This window comes from Mandrillus leucophaeus, unplaced genomic scaffold (assembly GCF_000951045.1).
Source record: "Mandrillus leucophaeus isolate KB7577 unplaced genomic scaffold, Mleu.le_1.0 Scaffold650, whole genome shotgun sequence".
Classification (NCBI taxonomy): domain Eukaryota; kingdom Metazoa; phylum Chordata; class Mammalia; order Primates; family Cercopithecidae; genus Mandrillus; species Mandrillus leucophaeus.
In genome coordinates, this window is record NW_012107031.1 from 326,048 (window position 1) to 347,165 (window position 21,118).

Below are 21,118 nucleotides of genomic sequence, written 5' to 3' on the forward strand. Positions count from 1 at the left end.
GCCAGGATGGTCTCGATCCTCGATCTCCTGACCTCGTGATCCGCCCACCTCGGCCTCCCAACGTGCTGGGATTACAGGCGTGAGCCACCACGCCCGGCCTGAACGATATTTTTGTACCCATTAACCATCTGCACTTCTCCTCTGCCTCCCACTACCCTTCCCAGCCTTTGGTAACCATCATTCCACTCTCTATCTCAGTGAGTTTAATTGTTTGAATTTTTAGCTTCTCCAAATGAGTGAGAACATGCGAAGTTTGTCTTTCAGTGCCTGGCTTGTTTCACTTAACATGATGACCTCCAGTTCCATCCATGTTGCTGCAAATGACAGGATCTCATTCTTTTTCATGGCTGAATAGTACTCCATTGTGTATATGTATCACGTTTTCTTCATCCATTCATCTGTTGATGGACATTTAGGTTGCTTCCAAATCTGAGCTATTGTAAACAGTGCTATAACAGACATAGGAGTGCAGACATCTCTTTGATATACTGACTTCCTTTCTTTTGGATATACATCCAACGGTGGGATTGCTGGCTCATATGGTAGTTCTATTTTTAGTTTTCTGAGGAACCTCCAAACTGTTCTCCGTAGTGGTTGTACTAATTAGCATTCCCATCAACAGTGTATGAAGGTTCTCTTTTCTCCACATCCTCACCAGCATTGTTATTAACCTGTTATTTGGAGACAAGCCATTTTAACTGGTGAAATGATATATAATTGAAGTTTGATTTACATTTCTCTGATGGTTAATGATGCTGAGCACCTTTTCATATGCTTGTTTGCCGAAATGCCTTTTACCTATTTTAAAATCAGATTATTGTTTTTTTTTTTCCTATAAAGTTGTTAGAGCTCCTTATATCTTCTGGTTATTAATCACTTGTCAGATAGATAGGATGCAGATATTTTCTTCTGTTCTGTGGGTTTTCTCTTCACTTTATGAATTGTTTTCTTTGCTGTACGTCAGCTTTTTAACTCGATGTGATCCCATTTGTCCATTTTTGTTTTGGTTGCATATGCTTGTGGTATATTACTCAAGAAATCTTTGCCCAGACCAATGCCCTGGAGAGTTTTCCCAGTGTTTTCTTGTAGTAACTTCATAGTTTGAGGCCTTAGATTTAAGTCTTTAATCCATTTTGATTTGGTTTTTGTATATGGTGGGACATAGGGGTCTAGTTTCATTCTTCTTTATATGGATATCCAGTTTACCCAGCACCATTTATTGAAGAGACTGTCCTTTTCCCGACATATGTTCTTGAGACTTGTAGAAAATGAGTTCACTGGCTAGGCGTGGTGGCTCACGCCTGTAATCCCAGCACTTTGGGAGGTTGAGGCAGGTGGATCATGAGGTCAGGAGTTCGATACCATGGTGAAACCCCGTCTCTACTAAAAATACAAAAATTAGCCCGGCATGGTGGTGTACGTCTGTAATCCCAGCTACTCGGGAGGCTGAGGCAGGAGAATCGCTTGAACTCGGGAGGCGGAGGTTGCAGTGAACCAAGAGTACCACTGCATTCTAGCCTGGGTGACAGAAAGCAACTCTGTCTCAAAAAAAAAAAAAAAAAAAAAGAAAAAAAAGAAAGAAAAAAAAAAAAAAAAAAAAAAAAAAATTGCTCACTATAGATGAATAGTTTTTCTGGGTTCTCTATTCTGTTCCATTGGTCCATGTGTCTGTTGTTATGCCAGTACCATACTGTTGTGGTTACTACAGCTCTGTAGCATAATTTGAAATCAGGCAGTATGATTCCTTCAGTTTTGTTTTTTTGCTTCGAATATCTTTGGCTATTCTGTGTCTTTTGTGGTTCCATGTAAATTTTAGGATTTTTTCTATTTCTGTGAAGAATGTCATTGGTTTTGATAGAGATTGAATTGAATCTGTAGATTGCTTTGGGTAGTGTGGATGTTTTAACAATACTGATTCTTCCAATCCTTGAACATGGAATATGTCTTTATTTTTTTTGTGTCCTCTTCAATTTATTTCACCAGTGTTTTATAGTTTTCATTGTGGAGATCTTTCACTTCTTTGATTAAGTTTATTCCTAGGTATTTTATTTTATTTACAACTATTGTAAATAGGATTACTTTCTTGATTTCCTTTTCACATTGTTCACTGTTGGCATATAGAAATGCTACTGATTTTTAAATGTTGATTTTGCATCCTGCAACTTTACTGAATTTGTTGATCAGTTCTAACAGTTTTTTGGTGGAGTATTTAGGTTTTTCCAAATATAAGATCATATCATCGGCAAACAAGGATTATTTGACTACTTCATTTCCTATTTGGATGCCCTTTATTTCCTTCTCTTGTCTGATTTCTCTCTCTAGGACTCCCAGTATCACGTTGAGTAACAGAGATGAAAGTGGGCATCTTTTTCTTGTTCCAGCTATTGGAGGCAAGGCTTTCAGTTTTTTTCCATTCAGTGTGAAACTAGCTGTGGGTCTGTCATATATCACTTTTATTGGATTGAGGTATGTTCCTTCTGTACTCAGTGTTTTGAGAGTTTTTCAATCACGAAGAGATGTTAAATTTTATCAAATGCTTTTTCAACATAAATTGGAATGATCATACGGTTTTTGTCCATTCTGTTGACGTGATGTATCACATTGATTTGTGTACATTGAACTGTCCTTGCATCCTTGGTATAAATCCCACTTGGTCACATTTTTAATGTGTTGTCAAATTTGGTTTGCTAGTATTTTGTTGAGGATTTTTGCATCAATGTTGATCAGGGATATTGTCCTGTAATTTTCTTTTTTGGTGTGTCATTGTATGGTTTTGGTCTCAGGGTAATACTGGCCTTGGAGAATGAGTTTGGAAGTATTCTGTCCTCTTCCATTTTCTGTATTGGAATCCTTTTTAAAAATATTTTTAAAATATCAGTAGCTTTTGTAATACAAGTAGTTTTTGGTAACATGGATGAATTGTATTCATCTATGGTGAAGTCTAGGATTTTACTGCACCCGTCACCTAAGTAGTGTACATTGTACCCAGTGTGTAGTTTTTTATCCTTCGTCCTCTTCTACCCTCTTCCTTCTGAGTCTCCAAAGTCCATTATACCATTCTGTATGATTTTCGTATCTATAGCTTAGCTCCTGCTTATAAGTGAGAACATAGGGTATTTGGTTTTCCATTCCTGAGTTCCTTCACTTAGAATAAAGACCTCCAGCTCCATCCAAGCTGCTGCAAAATACATTATTTTATTCTTTTTTATGGCTAAGTATATTCCATGGTGTATATATAACACATTTTCTTTATCTACTCATTAGTCAATCGGCATTAAGGTTAGTTCCATATCTTTGCAATTGTGAATTGTGCTGAAACAAGCATAAACATGCAGGGGTCTTTTTGATATAATGACCTTTTTTCCTTTGGGTAGATAACCAGTAGTAGGATTGCTGAATTGAATGGTAGATCTACTTTTAGTTCCTATGTTTTCTTCTAGGATTTTTGTGGTTTCTGGTCTTAGATTTAAGTCCTTGATCCATCTTGAGTTGATTTTTGTATACGATACAGATCCAGTCTTATTCTTCTATGTGTGGCTATCCAGTTTTCCTAGCACCATTTATTAAATAGGGTGTTCTTTCTCCAAATTACGTTTTTGTATGCTTTGTCAAAATTCAGTTGGTTGTAAGTATTGGCTTTATTTCTGGGTTCTCTATTCTGTTCCATTGGTCTATGTATCTGTTTTTATACCAATAACATGCTGTTTTAGTAACTATATTCTTGCAGTATAACTTGAAGTCAGGTAATGTGATGCTTCCAGATTTGTTCCTTTTGTTTGGGATTGCTTTGGCTATTTGTGCTCTTTTTTGGTTTTATATGAATTTTAGGATTGTTTCTAATTCTGTGAAAAATGATTTGGTATTTTGATAGGAACTGCATTGAATTTCTAGATTGCTTTGAGTAGCACGGTCATTTTCAGAATGCTAATTTTTCTAATCCATGAGCATGAGATATGCTTCCATTTGTGTCATCTGTGATTTCTTTCAGCAGTGTTTTGTAGTTCTCCTTGCAGAGATATTTAACCTCCTTGGTTAAGTATATTCCTAGTTGCTTTTTTTTTTTTCTTTTTTTGTAGCTATTGTAAAAGGGATTGAGTTTTTTATTTGATTCTCAACTTGGAAGTTGTTGGTATATAGCAGTGCTACGGATGTGTGTACATTGATTTTGTAACCTGAGACTTTGATGAATTTGTTTATCAAGTCTAGGAGTCTTTAGGGTTTTCTAGGTATATTATATGATTAGCAAACTGCAATAGTTTGACTTCCTCTTTTCCTATTTGAATGCCCTTTATTTCTTTCTCTTGCCTGATTGCTCTGGTTAGGACTTCCGCATAGAAGTTGTGAAAGTGGGCATCCTTGTCTTGTTCCAGTTCTTAGGGGAAGTGCTTTCAACTTTTCCCTGTTCAATATAATGTTGGCTGAGGGTTTTTCATATTGGGCTTATTATTTTGAGGTATGTCCCTTCCATGCCTACTTTTTCGATTGTTTTTTTAATCATAAAATGATGCTGTATTTTATTGAATGCTTTTGCTGCATCTCTTGAGATGATCATATGGTTTTTAATTCTGTTTATGTGATGTATCACTTATATTGATTTTCATACGCTAAACCATCCCTGCATCCCTGGAATGTAACGCACTTGATCATGGTGTATTTTCTTTTTGATGTGCTGTTGGATTTGGTTTGCTAGTATTTTGTTGAAGATTTTTGCATCTGTGTTTATCAGGGATATTGGTCTGTGGTTTTCTTTTTTCGTTATGTCCTTTCCTGGTTTTGGAATCAGGGTGATACTGACTTCACAGAATGAGTTACAGAGAATTCTCTCTTTCTCAATCTTTTGGAACAGTTTCAGTAGAATTGGTACTAACTCTTTTATGAATGTCTGGTAGAATTCAGCTGTGAATCCATCTGGCCCTAGGATTTTTTTTTGTTGTTGGCTTTTTTTTTTTTTTTTTTATTGCTGATTCAATCTCACTGCTTGTTGTTGGTCTCTTCAGGGTTTCTATTTCTTCCTTTTTTAATCTAGGAATGTTGTATGTTTCCAGGAATTTATCCATCTCCTCTAGATTTTCTAGTTTGTTTGCATAGAAGTGTTCATAGTAGTCTTGAATGATCTTTTGTATTTTTGTTGTGTCAGTGGTAGTGTCTCCATTTTAATTTCTAATTGAGATTATTTGCATCTTCCATCTTCTTCTTTTCTTGGTTAATATAGATAATGATCTATTGATTTTGTTTATGTTGTTAAAGAACCATTTTTTGTTTCATTGATCTATTTTTTTGGTTTTAATTTCATTTAATTCTGCTTTGATCTTTGTTATTTCTTTTCTTCTGCCAGCTCTTTGAGTTTTGTTTTTTGCTATTTTTCTAGTTCCTTGAGGTGTGACATTGGGTTGTCAATTTGTGATCTATCAGACTTTTTGATGTAGGCACTTAGTGCTAAAAACTTTCCTCTTAGCACTGCTTCTGCTGTATCCCAGAAATTTAGGTAAGTTGTGTCACTATTATCATTTATTTCAAAGAATTTTTAAATTTCCATCTTGATTTCATTGTTAAACCAAAAATCATTCAGGAGCAGACTAATTTCCATGTATTTGTAGTTTTGAAGATTCTTTTTGGAATTGATATCTAGTTTTGTTCTGTGGTCTGAGAAGATACTTGATACGATTTCAATTTTTAAAAAGTTTGAGACTTGTGTCTTATCATATGATCTATCTTGGAGAATATTCCATGCTGATGAAAAGAATGTATATTCTGCTTGATATATCCCTTGATGATGTCCTTTTTGCAATCAATCTCCCAGGAGTTCTTTGAGCTTCTCATATTTGGGTATCTAAATGTAGATATCTAAGAAGGCCAGGGAAATTTTCCTCAATTATTTTTCAAATAAGTTTTTCAAACTTTTTGCTTTCTCTTCTCCCTCAGGAACACCAATTATTTTTAGGTTTCGTCATAATCCATATTTCTTGGAGACTTTGTTTATTTCCTTCAATTCTTTTTTTGTTTTTGTCTGATTGGGTTAATTCGAAAGCCTTGTCTTTGAGCTCTGAAATTCTTTCTTCTACTTGGTCTAGTCTACTGTTGAAACTTTTCTCTGTATTTTGTAATTCCCTTAATGCATCCTTCATTTCCAGAAGTTGAATGGTTTTTCTTTAAAATATCCACCTCCTTAGAACATTTTTCATTCATATTCTGAATTGTTTTTAAATTTTATTTATGTTGTTTTTCTACCTTTCTTTTATATCTCCTTGAGTAGCTTGATCAATCTTTTGAATTCTTTAGTATTTCGAAGTTTCATCTTGGTTTGGATCCATTGCTGGAGAGCTAGTACGATCTTTTGGGAGTGCTATAGAACCTTCTTTTGTCATATTGCCAGAATTATTTTTCTGGTTTCTTCTCATTTGGATAGACTATTTCCTCTAATTATTCTTGGATTTAATTTTGATTTGACTGTGTTTCTTTAAATATTTTTTACCCTCTAAGAATAAGACTTTAATAATTATTGTTTCTTGTAGCCTAAGTCAGCTCTGGTGGCTTTAATGGTGAATACTCTGTATGAGTTCCTTGGTTGTAGACAGTTTGTATTACGGTTTCCTCAGAGGCTGATTGTAGTAGCCATGTGCTCGGTGTGTGAGCAAGTTCCCTGTCTCCTATGGGGCTGAAATGGTAGAGGTCTCTTGAAGCCTATCTCATTCCCCTGTGGTGTGCATTTTTAAATTAACTTTTTTCCCCAGTATTTTATGTACTGGTTTGAAGAGTTCAGGTTCAGGCCAGTAGGAGAGGTGTCCATGAATAGTAACCGGTTTTGGCTAAAGCGGGTGGGTAAATGCAATACCCAATGATCGGCAGAGGTCCCAACCTTGACAGAGGTGGCTAGGGGAGCTCTCAGTGTAATGAACTGAGGACTTATTAGGGAGAAAAGTGGAAGCCACCTCAGCTTCCATGCCAGGCAAGCACAAAAACAATCCACCTCCCAGTCACACTCCTAAACCAGTGTTCCAGCTATTCAGATCAGATAGGCACCTATTTTCATCTGCAGGAATGTTGATATTCCAAGTAGTTAGAGATTATGAAACTACTCCTCGTGCAAGCCTGAACCTTAAGGGCGGTTCTCCTCTGAGGATGCAGACACCCAGAAAGTCTGTCAATAGGTACACCCATATACAGCTTCTGTGAGAGAAGCTGTAGCTATGCCTGCAGTGGTGGACAAGGGGGAAAAGACATCCCCTTCTCCAAGACCCTGAATGAGCACCAGGGCTGCCTGACTGTTTTGGGGTAGAGTTATAGACTTTCCCTGCTGAGCCCAGCGCTGCAGCTCTGCCTCTGTTAAAAGAAACTTCCCACTAGCAGAAAGTTCTGGGACTCAAGGCCTGCTGTGTGGATTCTTTTGCCCTACAGGGTGCTCCCTTAATATGATGCACTGCCCCTTTCCCTTGGAGTAGGAGTCCCTGAGAGCCAAACTACTGTGAATGCTGCTGTTCCTCTGGGTCTAGCCACTCAGTGGGGTTGCCACAATCCAGGCTTGTTTGTGAAAATGCCTGCAAATGATCCAGTGATGTGGTCTGTCCTCAAGTCTCCTAGCAGTGGCTACCAGCACCAGTTCTAATGAGGGTGGCCAGGGGAGTGATGTAGACTCTGTGAGATTCTCTGGTTATAAATAGCCTTAATGTGTTGGCTTTCTCAAATTCCGGTTGTAGTAGTAATGAACTGATCATGTAGGCAGACTTAGTACCTCCTGTTTATCCAGGGTGCCCAGCAATGTTGTTAGTTAAGGCCATGCACAAGTTTTCTCCTTCCTGAAGAATAAAAAGCAAGTTTTATTCTACCTGAAGGTGCTGTAATAGACTGTGTCGGTTGGCCTCCAGCCAGTAGGTGGTGCTTGCAAGAAAGTATCAGCTGCAGTGGTGGCGGTGGGATTTGTGCTTGCATTATGTTGCCCAGAGGAGGTACTCTGGTGTCTCAGGCAATGGGTGGGACCACAGAGCTTCCAAATTTTGTCCTTTGTGTTATGTTACCATGGTGGGTGGAGGCTCAAAGACAGGTGTGGTCTGGGTCTGGGTCTGGCAAGTGCACATTCTGGCTCTTCACATGCAGGGCAAGCAGCAGCTCCAATGGCAAGTTAGGGAAACAGTTCTCTGACCACTGGGGCAATGTTGCAAGGAAGAGCACAGCTGCCTTTTCTGTACAGAAAAGTCCAAAGAAGGAGTCGGGGGTAGCATGCAGCAATAAGCCCCACCCAGCTCCCACACATTGGCAAGACAGATCTTTCACCCATGGTATTCCACCAGCAGCAGCTAGCTAAGTTCCAGGCAGTCTGCACTCAGAACTTATAACTGCCCCAGGTCATAAGCCTTCCCTGGCAGAGACTGCAACTACAGCTTGCAGGCCACACACCTCCCAGTTCACCCACAAAACTCAGGCTCCCAGCTCTAGCACTTGTGGCTGCAACACATTTCCCACTTGTCCCCCAGTTCTGGCCGAGGGAGTTTGTCCCCACTTGAGATTATTTTGTACCTCTCAGTTGGGGGCTTCTGTAAACCTGCAACCATCACCTGAGTTAGCTGGCAGGCTTCTAAAAGGTCCCCTGTGAGGTAGGATCAGTAATCGCTTCCCTCCATCTGTACTGGAGATTGGAAATGTATGTGTAAGGCTGTGTCTACTTTTACATTTCTTTTTGCTCCCTAAATAATTCCAGCACTTGGTAGGGTTAGGGTCTTCCTCCATGACCTGGATTATGAGATTCTCTGGTGGGAGTGTGTATCCCAGAGGCAATTTATCCCCTCCTCACAGTCTGGGGGCTTAAAATATTCTGCCTGGCTCACAGTTTAGGCTGCAGCCCACTGTTTCTTTCAAAGGGTCTGTAGTTTCTTTCAGTTTTCCTGTTAAGTTCCTGCATTGTTTCTTGAAAAAGAAAGCTCACAGTGTGAATCTCTATACACTATTTTGCCTTTCCAAGTGGGAGAGTCATGGTAACCATGCCTTCAGTCCACCATCTTGAAAAACTTGTTAGTTCTTCTTTAAATGTTTAGTGAATTTCAGCACTGAAGCCATGGAGTCCCGGACATATCTTTGTGGGGAGACTTTTTATTATGATTTGGATCACACTACTTATTACTGGTCAGTTCAGGTTTTGCATTTCTTTATGATTCAATCTTGGCAGGTTGTTGATGTCTAAGAATTTATCCATTTCTTCTAGGGTTTCCAATGTATTGGCACATAGCTGTTCATAGCAATCTCTAATGATCCTTTGAATTTTTGTGGTATGTGTTGTAACGTCTCCTTTTTTATCTCTGATTTTATTTATGTGGGTCTTCTCTTTTTTCAGTCTGGCTACAGGATTGTTAATTTTGTTTATCTTTTCAAAAAGCCAATTTTTCATTTTGTTGATCTTTTGTATTATTTTTATTTTGTTGTTTCGATTTCATTTATTTCTGCTCTGCTCTGTATTTCTTTCCTTCTGCTAACTTTGAGTTTGTTTGCTCTTGCTTTTTCAATTCTTTAATATGCATCATTAGGTTGTTTATTTGATGTTTTTCTAGTTTTTTGATGTAGGTGCTTATTGCTATAAACATTCCTTTTAGTACTGCTTTTGCTGTGTCTTATAGGTTTTGGTATGTTGTATATCCATTACTTGTTTGAAGAATTTTTTAAGTTTCCTTCTTAATTTCTTTATTGACCCTCTGGCCATTCAGGAATATATTGTTTATATGTGCTCATATAATTTCCAATATTTCTCTCGTTATTGATTTCCAGTCTTATTCCATTGTAATCAGAGAATATACTTGATATAATTTTAATTGGTTTGAATTTTTAAAGGCTTGTTTTGTGGCCTAACATATGGTCTGTCCTTGAGAATGATCCATGTGCTGAGAAGAATGTGTATTCTGTAGCCATTAGAAGAAATGTCCTATAAATATCTATTATGTCCATTTGTTCCATGGTGCAGATTAAGTCCAATGTTTTTCTGCTGACTTTCTGTCTGGATGATTTTTCCAATGCAGAAAGTAGAGTGTTGAAGTCTCCAACTATTATTGTGTTGGGGTCTATCTTTCCCTTTAGCTCTAATAATAATTCCTTTATAAATCTGGGTGCTTCAGCATTGGTGGCCTGTGTATTTTCTTTTTTTTTTCCTTTTCATTTATTTATTTATTTTATTATTATACTTTAAGTTCTAGGGTACATGTGCACAACGTGCAGGTTTGTTACATATGTATACTTGTGCCATGTTGGTGTGCCTGTCTCTTATACACATCTAGATGTGTATAAGAGACAGGATCCACTGATCTCTTCAAAGCTGTCAGACAGTGTCGTTTGCATCTGCAGAGGTTTCTGCTGCTTTTTGTTTAGCTGTGCCCTGTCCCCAGAAGTGGAGTCTACAGAGACAGGCAGGCCTCCTTGAGCTGCTGTGGGCTCCACCCAGTTCAACTTTCCTGGTGGCTTTGTTTACCTACTTAAGCCTCAGCAATGGCGGGCACCCCTCCCCCAGCCTCCCTGCTGCCTTGCAGTTAGATCTCAGACTGCTGTGCTAGCAATGAGGGAGGCTCTGTGGGCATGGGACCCTCCTGGCCAGGTATGGGATATAATCTCCTGGTGTGCGGTTTGCTAAGACCCTTGGTAAAGCGCAGTATTGGGGTGGGAGTTACCCGATTTTCCAGGTGTTGGGTGTCTCATTTCCCCTGGCTAGGAAAAGGGATTCCCTTCCCCCTTGCACTTCCCAGGTGAGGCGATGCCTCGCCCTGCTTCAGCTCTCGCTGGTCAGCTGCCCCAGCTGACCAGCACTGATTGTCTGGCACTCCCTAGTGAGATGAACCTGGTACCTCAGTTGAAAATGCAGAAATCACCAGTCTTCTGTGTCACTCGCGCTGGGAGCTGGAGCCTGGAGCTGTTCCTATTCGGCCATCTTGCCACCTGTGTATTTTCAATTGTTATATCCTTCTGCTGAATTGACTCCTTTGTCTCTTCATAATTTTTATCTTGAAATCTGCTTTATGTAATATAATTATAGCTACTCCTGTTTTTTGTTTGTTTCCGTTTACATGGAATATCCTTCTTCATTTTTTTTTTCAGTCTCTGTGTATAAGTGAAGTGTGTTTCTTGTAGGCAACAGATTATTGGACCTTGTGTTTTTATTTATTCAGCCACTGTATATTTTTCGATTAGAGAGTTTATCCACTTACATTCAATTTTATTATTGATACATAAGGACTTACTCCTGCTATTTTGTTATTTGTTTTCTGGTTGTTTCATGGTCTTCGTTTTCTTCCTTCCTTTTTTTTAGTGAAGGCAATTTTCTCTGACATGTTTTAATTTCTTTTAATTTTTTGTGCATCTGTTGTATGTTTTTTGATTTGAGGTTACCATGAGGCTTGAAATATGATCTTATAACCCATATTTTAAATTGATGATAACACTGTATAAAGAAGCAAAAAAAAAAAAAAAACAGCAAAGAGAAAATGAATAAAAACTCTACACTTTAATTTCATCCACTCACTTTAAAATATTTGTTGTATATTGTCCATGTCTTAAAGTTGTTGTAGTTATTTGTTTTTGATAGGTTCATCTTTTAGTTTTCTATTAAAGATACAAGTAATTTAGACACCACAATTACAGTATTATAATATTCTATGTTTCTTTGTGTACTTACTACTACCAGTGAGTTTTGTACCTTCAGATGATTTCTTATTGCTCATTAACATCTTCTTCTTTCAAGTTGAAAAACTCCCTTTAGCATGTCTTTTAGGATAGGTCTAGTGTTGATGAAATCTCAGTTTTTGTTTGTCTGTAAAAGTATTCATTTCTCCATGTTTAAAGGATATTTTTGCTAAATATACTATTCTAGGATAAAAGGGTTTTTGTTGTTATTGTTTAGTACTTTAAATATGGCATGCCACTCTCTCCCGTCCTGTAAGGTTTCCACTGAGAAGTCTCCTGACAGATGTATTGGAACTTCTTTGTATGTTGTTTGTTTCTTTTCTCTTGCTGCTTTTAGGTTCTTTATCCTTGAGGTTTGGGACTTTGATTATTAAATGTCTTGAGGTAGTCTTTGGATTAAATCTGCTTGGTGTTCTATAGCCTTGTTCTTGAATATTGAAATCTTTCTCTAGGGTTGGGAAGCTCTCTGTTGTTATTATCCCTTTGAATAAACTTTCTACCCTGAATTCTGTCTCTCTACCTCCTCGTTGAGGCCAATAATTCTTAGATTTGCCCTTTAGAGGTGATTTTCTAGATCTTGTAGGCATGTTTTATTCTTTTCTATTCTTTGTTTCATTTCCTCTGTGTATTTTCAAATAGGCTATCTTTAAGCTTACTAATTCTTCCTTCTGCTTAATTCTGCTGTTAAGAGAGACTGATGTATTCTTCAGTATGTTGGTTGCATTTTTTAGCTCCAGAATTTCTGCTTGATTGTTTCTAATTATTCAATCTCTTTGTTAAATTTGCCTGGTAGTATTCTGAATTGCTTCTCTGTGTTCTCCTGAATTTTATCAAGTTTCCTCTATACAGCTATTTGATTTCTCTGAAAGCTCACATATCCCTGCTGCTCTGGGATTGGTCACTAGTGCCTTATTTAGTTTGCCTGGTGAGCTCATGTTTTTCTGGATGGTCTTGATGCTTTTGGATATTATTTGGTGTCTAGGCATTGAAGAGTTAGGTATTTATTGTAGTGTTTGTAGTTTGGGCTTGTTTGCACCCATCCTTCTTAGGAGGGCTTTCTAGATATTTGAAGGGACTTGGGAGTTGTGATCTAATTCTTTGGTTACTGCAGTTGCATCTGAATTAGGGGAAACTCCAAGCCTAGTAACACTGTGGCTCTTGCAGAGTTGTAGAGGTACTGCCCCGGTGATCTTGGGTAAGATCCAAAAGAATTCTCTTGATTAATAGGCAGAGACACTTGTTCTCTTAGTTTCCCTGAAAAAGAGGGAAACTCTCTATCTCTGTACTGAGTTGCCTGGAGCTGGGGGAGGGGTAACACAAGCACTTCTGTTGCTACCACCACTGGGACTGGGCTGGCTCAGACCCAAAGCCAGCACATCCCTGGGTCTCGCCTAAGGCCCACGGTGACCACTCTCTGGCTATTGCCTGTGGTCACTCAAGGATCAAGGGCTGTACATCAGCAGGTGCTTAATCCAGCCAGGTGCCTGTCCTTCAGGGAAATGAGTTCACCCCTGGCGCCAGGTGGGTCCAGAGATGTCATCTGGGAGCCAGGACTTGGAATCTAAAACCTTAGAAATCTACCTGGTTTTCTATTCTACTGTGGCTGAGCTGGCATCCAAGTTGTAAGACAACATTCTTTCCACTCTTCTCCCTCCTTTCCTTAAGCAGCAGAGTCTCTCCCCATGACCACCACCACCCTAGTCCTACAGCTAGTACTGCCTGGTGATTACCAATGTTCACTCAAGGCCCAAGGGCTCTTTAGTCTGCTTATGATGAATCCAGGCTTAGTTCTCTCCCTTTGCAACAATGGCTCCTCTCTGGCCCAAGGCAGGTCCAGAAATGCTGTCTAGGAGAGTGAAGGCCTGAAATTAGGAGCCCCAAGAGTCTGCTTGGTATTTTACCTCATTGTGGCCAAGCTGGTATCCAAGCTGTGAGACAAAGTCCCCTTTATACTTTCCTCTCCTTTCCTCAAACTGAAGGGGTTTCTCCCCATAGCTAACACAACTGGGAATGTGTTGGGTCACACCTGAAGTCAGCATGGTACTGAGCCTCACCCAAGGACTGTGGTGGTACTGCCTGGCTACCATTGCTGATTATCCAAGGCCCAAGGGCTCCTTAGTCTGTAGATGATTAATTCTGCTAGGACTGGTTTCTTCCTTTCAAGGCAGTGGGTTCCCTTCTGTTCCAAGGTGTGTTTAGAAATGTCATCTTGGGACCGGGCATGGTGGCTCACGCCTGCAATCCCAGGACTTTGGGGGGCCGAGGCAGGTGGATCACTTGAGGTCAGGAGTTTGAGAACAGCCTGACCAGCATGATGAAACCCTGTCTCTACTAAAAATACAAAATTAGCTGGGTGTCAGAAATTAGCCAGGTGTGGTGATGCGTGGCTGCAATCCCAGCTGTTCGGGAGGCTGAGGCAGGAGAGTTGCCTGAACCTGGAAGGCAGAGGTTACAGTCAGCTGAGATCAAGCCACTACACTCTAGCCTGGACCACAGAGTGAGACTCTATCTCAAAAAAAAAAAAAAAAAAAAAAAAAAAGAATGTCATCTGTGGGCTAGGGTCTGAAATGTGGATCTTACAACTCTGCCTGGTGCTAATTCTGTGGCTGACCTGGTAAACAAGTTGCAAGACAAGGTTGTCTTTATTCTCCTCACTCCCTTCCTCACTCCCTTCCTCCTGGGAAGGAGTCCTCACTCCTTCACTCCTTCACTGGGAAGGAGTCCTCACTCCCTCACTCCCTTCCTCCTGGGAAGGAGTCCCTCCCAGGGCTGCTAAGTGTTGGGAGAAGAGTGAAAATTCCTTGGCTGCCCCAGCTTATGTCTCACCTAGGGCATGTGCACCCCAAGTCCACTGTCTCTGAGCCCAGCATAGCACCAGGACTTTTCCAGAAATGGCAGTCTTTGTGGCCTAGACTACCTTTCAAGTTTATTTAGGACCGCAGAGCACCTCAGCCTGTAGTGGCGAAGCTTGCTGGAACTTAGGATGGACGATTTGCTTCTGGCTAAGTCTGGTCTAGATGCTCCCTCCTTGGGCGATGGCTGGGTTCTGCCTGGTGTTGCTTTCCACTGTGACAAGGCAGCACTGAGTTCCAATACAAAATTCCACAATCACTGCATTTTTTTCATCCCCAAGTGCTCAGATTTTCTCTCCACACCATTTGGAGAGAAAATTTCTCTCCACACTGCTGGGGGATGGGGAGGAATGAATCGCCTATAGGCAATTCAAGACTGTTTTTCCTACCTTCTTCAGTGCTGCTTTCCTTAATATGATGTTAAAACCAGGTACTGTAATCACTCACCTGATTTTTGGTTCTTATGAAGGTGCTTATTTTGTATGAATAGTTGTTTAATTTGGTCTTTCTGTGGGGGGTGATCACTTCAGGGTTCTATTTGGCTATCTTGCTCCACCTTCTCTCTGCATTTATTTTCATACTTCACAAAAGTGATTAAGACTGTAGGTTTAGATTCAGACATACTTGGATTCCTAATCCTGGTTCATTACCCAGAGTTCACTTAATGTCTCTGAATCTCAGTTTCTTCATCTGTGAAATGAATTCCTCATAGAGTTGTTGCAAAAGTTTAAGGAGTTAAGGCATACAAAGTGCCATGCATAGAGTAGATGTTTTTATGTAACTCTCCAAATCTTGGGCTATTGTGCAACTGGGAAAGCCATTCCCAGAAAGAGCATTCCATCATAGAAGGTCATGATTTATATTCAGGAAGCTCTCTTTGAACAGAGCAGAAAAAAAATAGAGATGAAATACAGCCCTTTTAAGCCATACAGCTTGAAACCTCACAAAGAATCTCCTGTCTGCATGACCAGAAAGTGGAGATATATTTTGGGAACATGTATCTTTATAGAGAGGGCAGAGGGACCCAGGAGGGTTAGCTCTGAGAAGACAGGTTTGGGTGGGGACTGAGAGAGACCTGGAAGCTGGCTTTAAGCATCAAAAGACCAGAGAAGAGGAAGGAGGCTTATGATGTGGGGCTCTAGGATGGGTCTAAGAAGACATGGACATATGTGAAAAGTGGGGTGACTTGGGGTCTATCCAAGGAAGATCTTACCAATAGGCAGTAAATTGCCTTAGTTGACTGGGTTCCACAGGGAGGTAGTGAGCTGCATATGGGAGTGTCCCCCGCTCTGGCCTTCTCTCCAGTAGCCTATTCTCTGGCCCTGCCCTCCATTCTTCTCATTGTCTCTTACTATAATATCTTCCCTTTGACTCATGAAGATAGCCAACCCTTTCTTCTGTTTCACTTTCATCTCTGTCCATCTCAGACTACATGGTTCATCCCTTTAGCCACACTCTTCCCAGTTGTCTCAATTCTCTTCCCTGTTGTGCTATTAAAACCCCATCTAATTATCCTATTTCTCTGCTCTTGTGCTCTGCCTTCGTGATTGACTTACAACAATTTCAATGGTTTCAGCCATAATGGATATCGAGAGAGGTCGAATAACCACCTCAGCTTATATAGCTGGTGAATTTTAAAAAGAGGACTCAAACAAGGCCTGCTAACTCTAAGTCTCCTTCTCTTTCTAGGATATTATTATGCCTCTCTCAGGTATTTTAGTATTATTCCTAAGGTAAGAATAATGGAGAAGGGAAGAAAAGAATGTATTGGAATGAACTGGGAGAAAGACTCTTATGGACATAGAAACACATTGAGGTCACTGATTCACTAAATACGAATCAAGACCCTCCCTGCGTTTGTTCCATGACCAGTGGAGACACAAAAATTAGCAAGATACTATTTTCATTCTCAAGACATTTGTAGACATCTAAGTAAATTATCTGAAAACAAGATGGTAGAGGAGTGATGGGAATATGATGTGATGTTAGGGACCTGTTTAGGTTAGGTTCCCAGAAATGAAACTTGGGAAGATTCTCATACATGTGAGGTTTGGGTGGCATGCTCTCGGGAGAAGCGGGTGATGGAGCATAGGGCAGGTCTCTGAGGGCAGGGAGACCAGCCACAGCCCGATCCTGTGAGGTGCTCTCAAGTGAGTGGCATCACAGACTTGGCCCCATTTTGAGGCAAGTGGGCTGGGCTTTTACATCCCCACACCAAGCTGTGAGTGGCTTCAGGCACAAGAAGGGGGCCTTATAATCTTCTGTGGAGAGGCAGACTCCATCAGTGGAAGGCAGTTCTCCATGGAAAGTGGCTGTTGTAAGCTATTAGCAGTGATCTCAGTATCTGGGGTTTGAGGGCTCCTTCCTGGTAAAGAGGATCTGGGTGGGGCACCACCAATGACTACTGCAGGGAGACAGAATAGTGATACCTGGCCTGGCTGGAGAGGAGAGGCAGGGGTTAGAGAAGGAGAAGTTAGGAAGGCTTCCCAAGTTAAGGGGTCCGCGTGATTGTGGACTTTTGATCCTGAACCTTTCTTGAACAGTCAACCAACTCTGTAATATGGCTAATTTTGCAGCTCCTTCCAAAAGAGAAACGTTCATCTAAATCTTTTAAAGCATTTCACGTTAGATTATAAAATGGAAAGATCAATGACACCAATATGGCTGCGGGAATATCTATTCCTATACAAAGATATTTGTGGCACAAAAGCTGCCCTATTTGTAGGGGAAAAAATAATGTTTTCCTTCCCTCTCTCCCTACTCTGCTTCTCTCTCTCTCTCTCTCTCTCTCTCTCTCTCTCTCTCTCTAACATAATTTTGTCTTTGGGGATTTAGACAAGAAGTCTTCTCTTAGAGAAGAAGCAGGTTTGGAAAGGTGTTCATGATATTTTGTTTAGTGAAAAAGGCAAGTTACAAAATGACATATCTATGATTCTTTACCAACATCTCTATTAAAAGTTTTGCAAGGTTATACACTCTAATGTTTAAATGGTTATAACAGTTTTGTGATTTCTAGCGACTCTTTTTAGTTGATCGTATTTTCTAATCTGTCATTTGTGTAGTTATTACAAAAGAGAAAATAAGATGGATAGAACTGATAGCTCATCGTCATTGTCAGTCTTGTTGGTCTGATCATTGCTCTTTCTACCTTCATAATGACAGCTTACCTTATTGCCGTGGGAGAACATGAGCTTGGATCTTTATGCCAAGCAGACTGATTCTGGTTACCAACACCTGACCCCTTTCCTCTTGCTACTGCCTCTGCAGGTAATTTTGGAAACCTGATTGATGGAGGGTCCCATCAAGGCAGTAAGAAGTCAGCTGAATCAGCTGAAGAAGACCTCCTTCCACTGCTTCACGAAGGACAAGGGGATGTGGCCCATGATGTTCCCATTCCTATGGCCTCCACCACTCACCCAGAGAAGCCACTGGTGACGGAAGGGAACAGGTAGGAGACATAGCCTGGGAGAACAGCCAAGGATTTTGGTATGGGATTTTGTCCAATTTCTAGGACTGTTTTCTTCAGTTCTTCACTAAAATCAGAATTTTTTTTTTTTTTTTTTTTTTTTTTGAGACGGAGTCTTGCTCAGTCACCAGGCTGGAGTGCAGTGGCGCATCTCAGCTCACTGCAACCTTTGCCTCCCGGGTCCAAGTGATTCTCCTGCCTCAGCCTCCTGAATAGCTGGGACTATAGGCACACACCACCATGCCTGGCTAATTTTTGTGTTTTTAGTAGAGATGGGGTTTCACCATGTTGACCAGGATGGTCTTGATCTCCTGATCTCATGATCCCCCAGCCTCGGCCTCCCGAAGTGCTGGGATTACAGGCATAAGCCACCATGCCCGGCCAGAAACATAATTTTTTAATCTCAGCTATGAGAACAAGGTGCAAATTGGAGCAAGAGGGTAAGTACCACTCAACTGAATCCTTAGCAACATGACGACCCTCCAGATAACACACCTAGGTGATTCATTTAAGGGCAGAGCAATGATGATGATGATGATCATATCTGAAGCACCCTTTATTCTGTAACTGAAGCAAAATAAGGTAGGAAGGTCAGAACTTACAATTTCAATCCAAACCCTCTTATTATATTCATCTGAGTTCTGTGCTATTATGTAAATTCAATTTGATGGGATTATTGAATACATAATTTCTTATCTTATTTTTGACACAGTCATTTGCAAACTGAAAGACTCAAAAAAAAAAAAAAAAAAAAAACAATTGTCAGGCACCAGAAAAGATAATTTCAGAAAACAGCTGGGGGCACTTACACGTACTCTCACTGATCTTCTTTAATCCATGCAAATTTTCAACCTGCAAATAGAAGTAAAATTATAGAATTTTTTAAAAGAAAGTGGTGTCAAGCACCGATCAAATGAGAAGGGATAGTGTAGTAAGAGTCTTTTATTGCCAGATCTTGAAATATGTATGATCTTATTGGATTCTCATAATAGCATGTTTCTTCCCACATTTTGCATGTGAAGAGAATGAAGATGTTGCATGGCCCCGACAAGGCTACATCTCTATGCTCCTCAGTCCCTCTGCTCTTTTCAATCTGGACACTCTCTGGGGACTGAACCATGACCACTCTCAGGATAACAGGGACTCCCAAATCTGTCTTCCTAGACAGCCCTCTTTCCTGAGCAGCAGATCTAAGCACTTCCGCTTGGATGTCCCAGATTACTCACCAGGCCCATTGTCTTCACAGACAGCTTTTCTTCTTTCCCTATTTTCCTGTCTCATAGACCGAGCTCACCCTTCTGAGTCCTCCAAGCCACAGGCAAGAAAATTGTCAACTGTTGGTTGGGTGAGGTGGCTCACGCCGAGGTGGGTGGATTGCGAGGTCAGGAGTTCAAGACCAGCCTGGCCAACATAGTGAAACCCCGTCTCTACTAAAAATACAAAAAATTAGCAGGGTGTGGTGGCAGTTACCTGTAATCCCAGCTACTTAGGAGGCTGAGGCAGGAGAATCGCTTGAACTCAGGAGGTGGAGGTTGCAGTGAGTGGAGATCGCGCCACTGCACTCCAGCCTGGGTGACAGTGGAAGACTCCATCTCAAAAAAAAAAAAAAAAGGTCAACCGATCTCTTGTCCTTCCTACCTGCATCTGCTCAGTGATGAAGTCAGTCAATACAGTTCTTAAGTCTTTCTCAAATCTATTGCCATTTAAAAATTCTGGCCATTGGCACCTTCAGCGTGAATTACTAGAAAACAACAGCAACAACACCTCCTACCTAACTTGGATCTTATTCAAGACCTTCGCTAAACTGTGCGAACCATTTACTCCCCTGATTCACCTCACTCATTGATGACCTGTGGCTTTCAGGATTAATTCCAGAGGCCATAGCTTATGGATTTGATCCCAGTCTACTTCTCCACCTTCATTTTTGGCCACTCTACAAACTCTTCCATTCCAAACCGTGGTGCCCCTGGCAGTTTCCCAATATGTCCTGCTGTGTGCTGCTTCTGGACCTTTGAACGCACTCTTCCTTATATCTGGCAATAATCCCCCTCCTCAGAACTGCTAGGTTTGAGACAAAGCCCAGTTCCCTTCCCTGAATCCACAGTCTGATTTGGATTTCTGTCCTTACGTCCCCAAGCACTGATTGAAGACGTTTTTATCTGTCTCTCTCCTCTGTTAAACTGGGAGCATGTTGAGGCCAGGGACTGTGCCTTCTTCACACGCATATCTGTTCATCTCTGTGCTCATAAGTGTTTTTGAATAAGTTAAGGAATTACTATAACTGGATTGGGTACAGAGTACTATGGGAACAGAGTCAGGTGAGTAATCCCACTGAGGAGGAGGTAAGGAGTTGGGAAAAGGCACAGAAAGAGTAACATCCTAAAGGATGAGAATGTGCTTAAGGGATTGAGGGAAAGCATTTAGGACAAAGCAGAATGGAGTCCATTGAAATAGTCTTAGCTGTTTGTCCTCTTGTTTTTGAGCATTCCCTGAATTTTCTAAACCTTGTCCTTCCATGGGCCTTCCATGAATCACCTTCTTTGGGGTATTTTTTTGGGTCCCTGAATGCCATACCTGTTTATCTGTCATTCTTTACAACACCAGAGACAACCCCAAATTCCTCTGTCTTTTAACTTTATTCTCAAAACTGAGACCATCAGTGAGTGAACAGCTGGCTCTGCAGTTCTGGGGGACTGTTCTGAGACTACTCAGAGGTACTCTGCATCTTTGCACTGAGGCCAGGCAGTGAAGACATTCTCTACCTTGATGGATTAGCCATTGTTGACTATTGGTGGGGATTTCAGGGGAGGATGGCAAGGGAAGGATTTAGGAGGAGATGAGAGGTTTCAAAGCATCCTTGGATGCACCTCATATTAGTGCTGTCCTGCTGACTTAAGGAAACCAAAATAAGTCATGCTGGTATTTTTTTGGTACAGTTGGGCTTTCTGTACACTCTTCAGTCACCATACTGAGGCTCTGTCTATATAGTGACAAGCCAGGGAGGCAGCAGCTGAGTTGGAAAAGTCTATGTCTATAAAAGACCCCTATACATATGTACACATATATGCATGCATGTGCACATATATTTGAACACACACAATTTATTTGCTGCCCCCATTAAAATGTCACCTTGGATTTGTTCTGGGCTTTC

At 40.7% G+C, this 21,118-nt stretch overlaps 1 protein-coding gene across 1 annotated transcript in view; it reads left to right on the plus strand.

The window, feature by feature from the left end:
• FER1L6 (fer-1-like family member 6) overlaps positions 1-21,118 on the plus strand; it is a 195,362-nt gene that overhangs the window by 60,098 nt on the left and 114,146 nt on the right. The window contains exon 14 of the mRNA XM_012001151.1: positions 17,769-17,949. Within this exon, the coding sequence (XP_011856541.1) occupies positions 17,769-17,949 (181 nt within the window). The remainder of the gene's footprint in view (positions 1-17,768; positions 17,950-21,118) is intronic.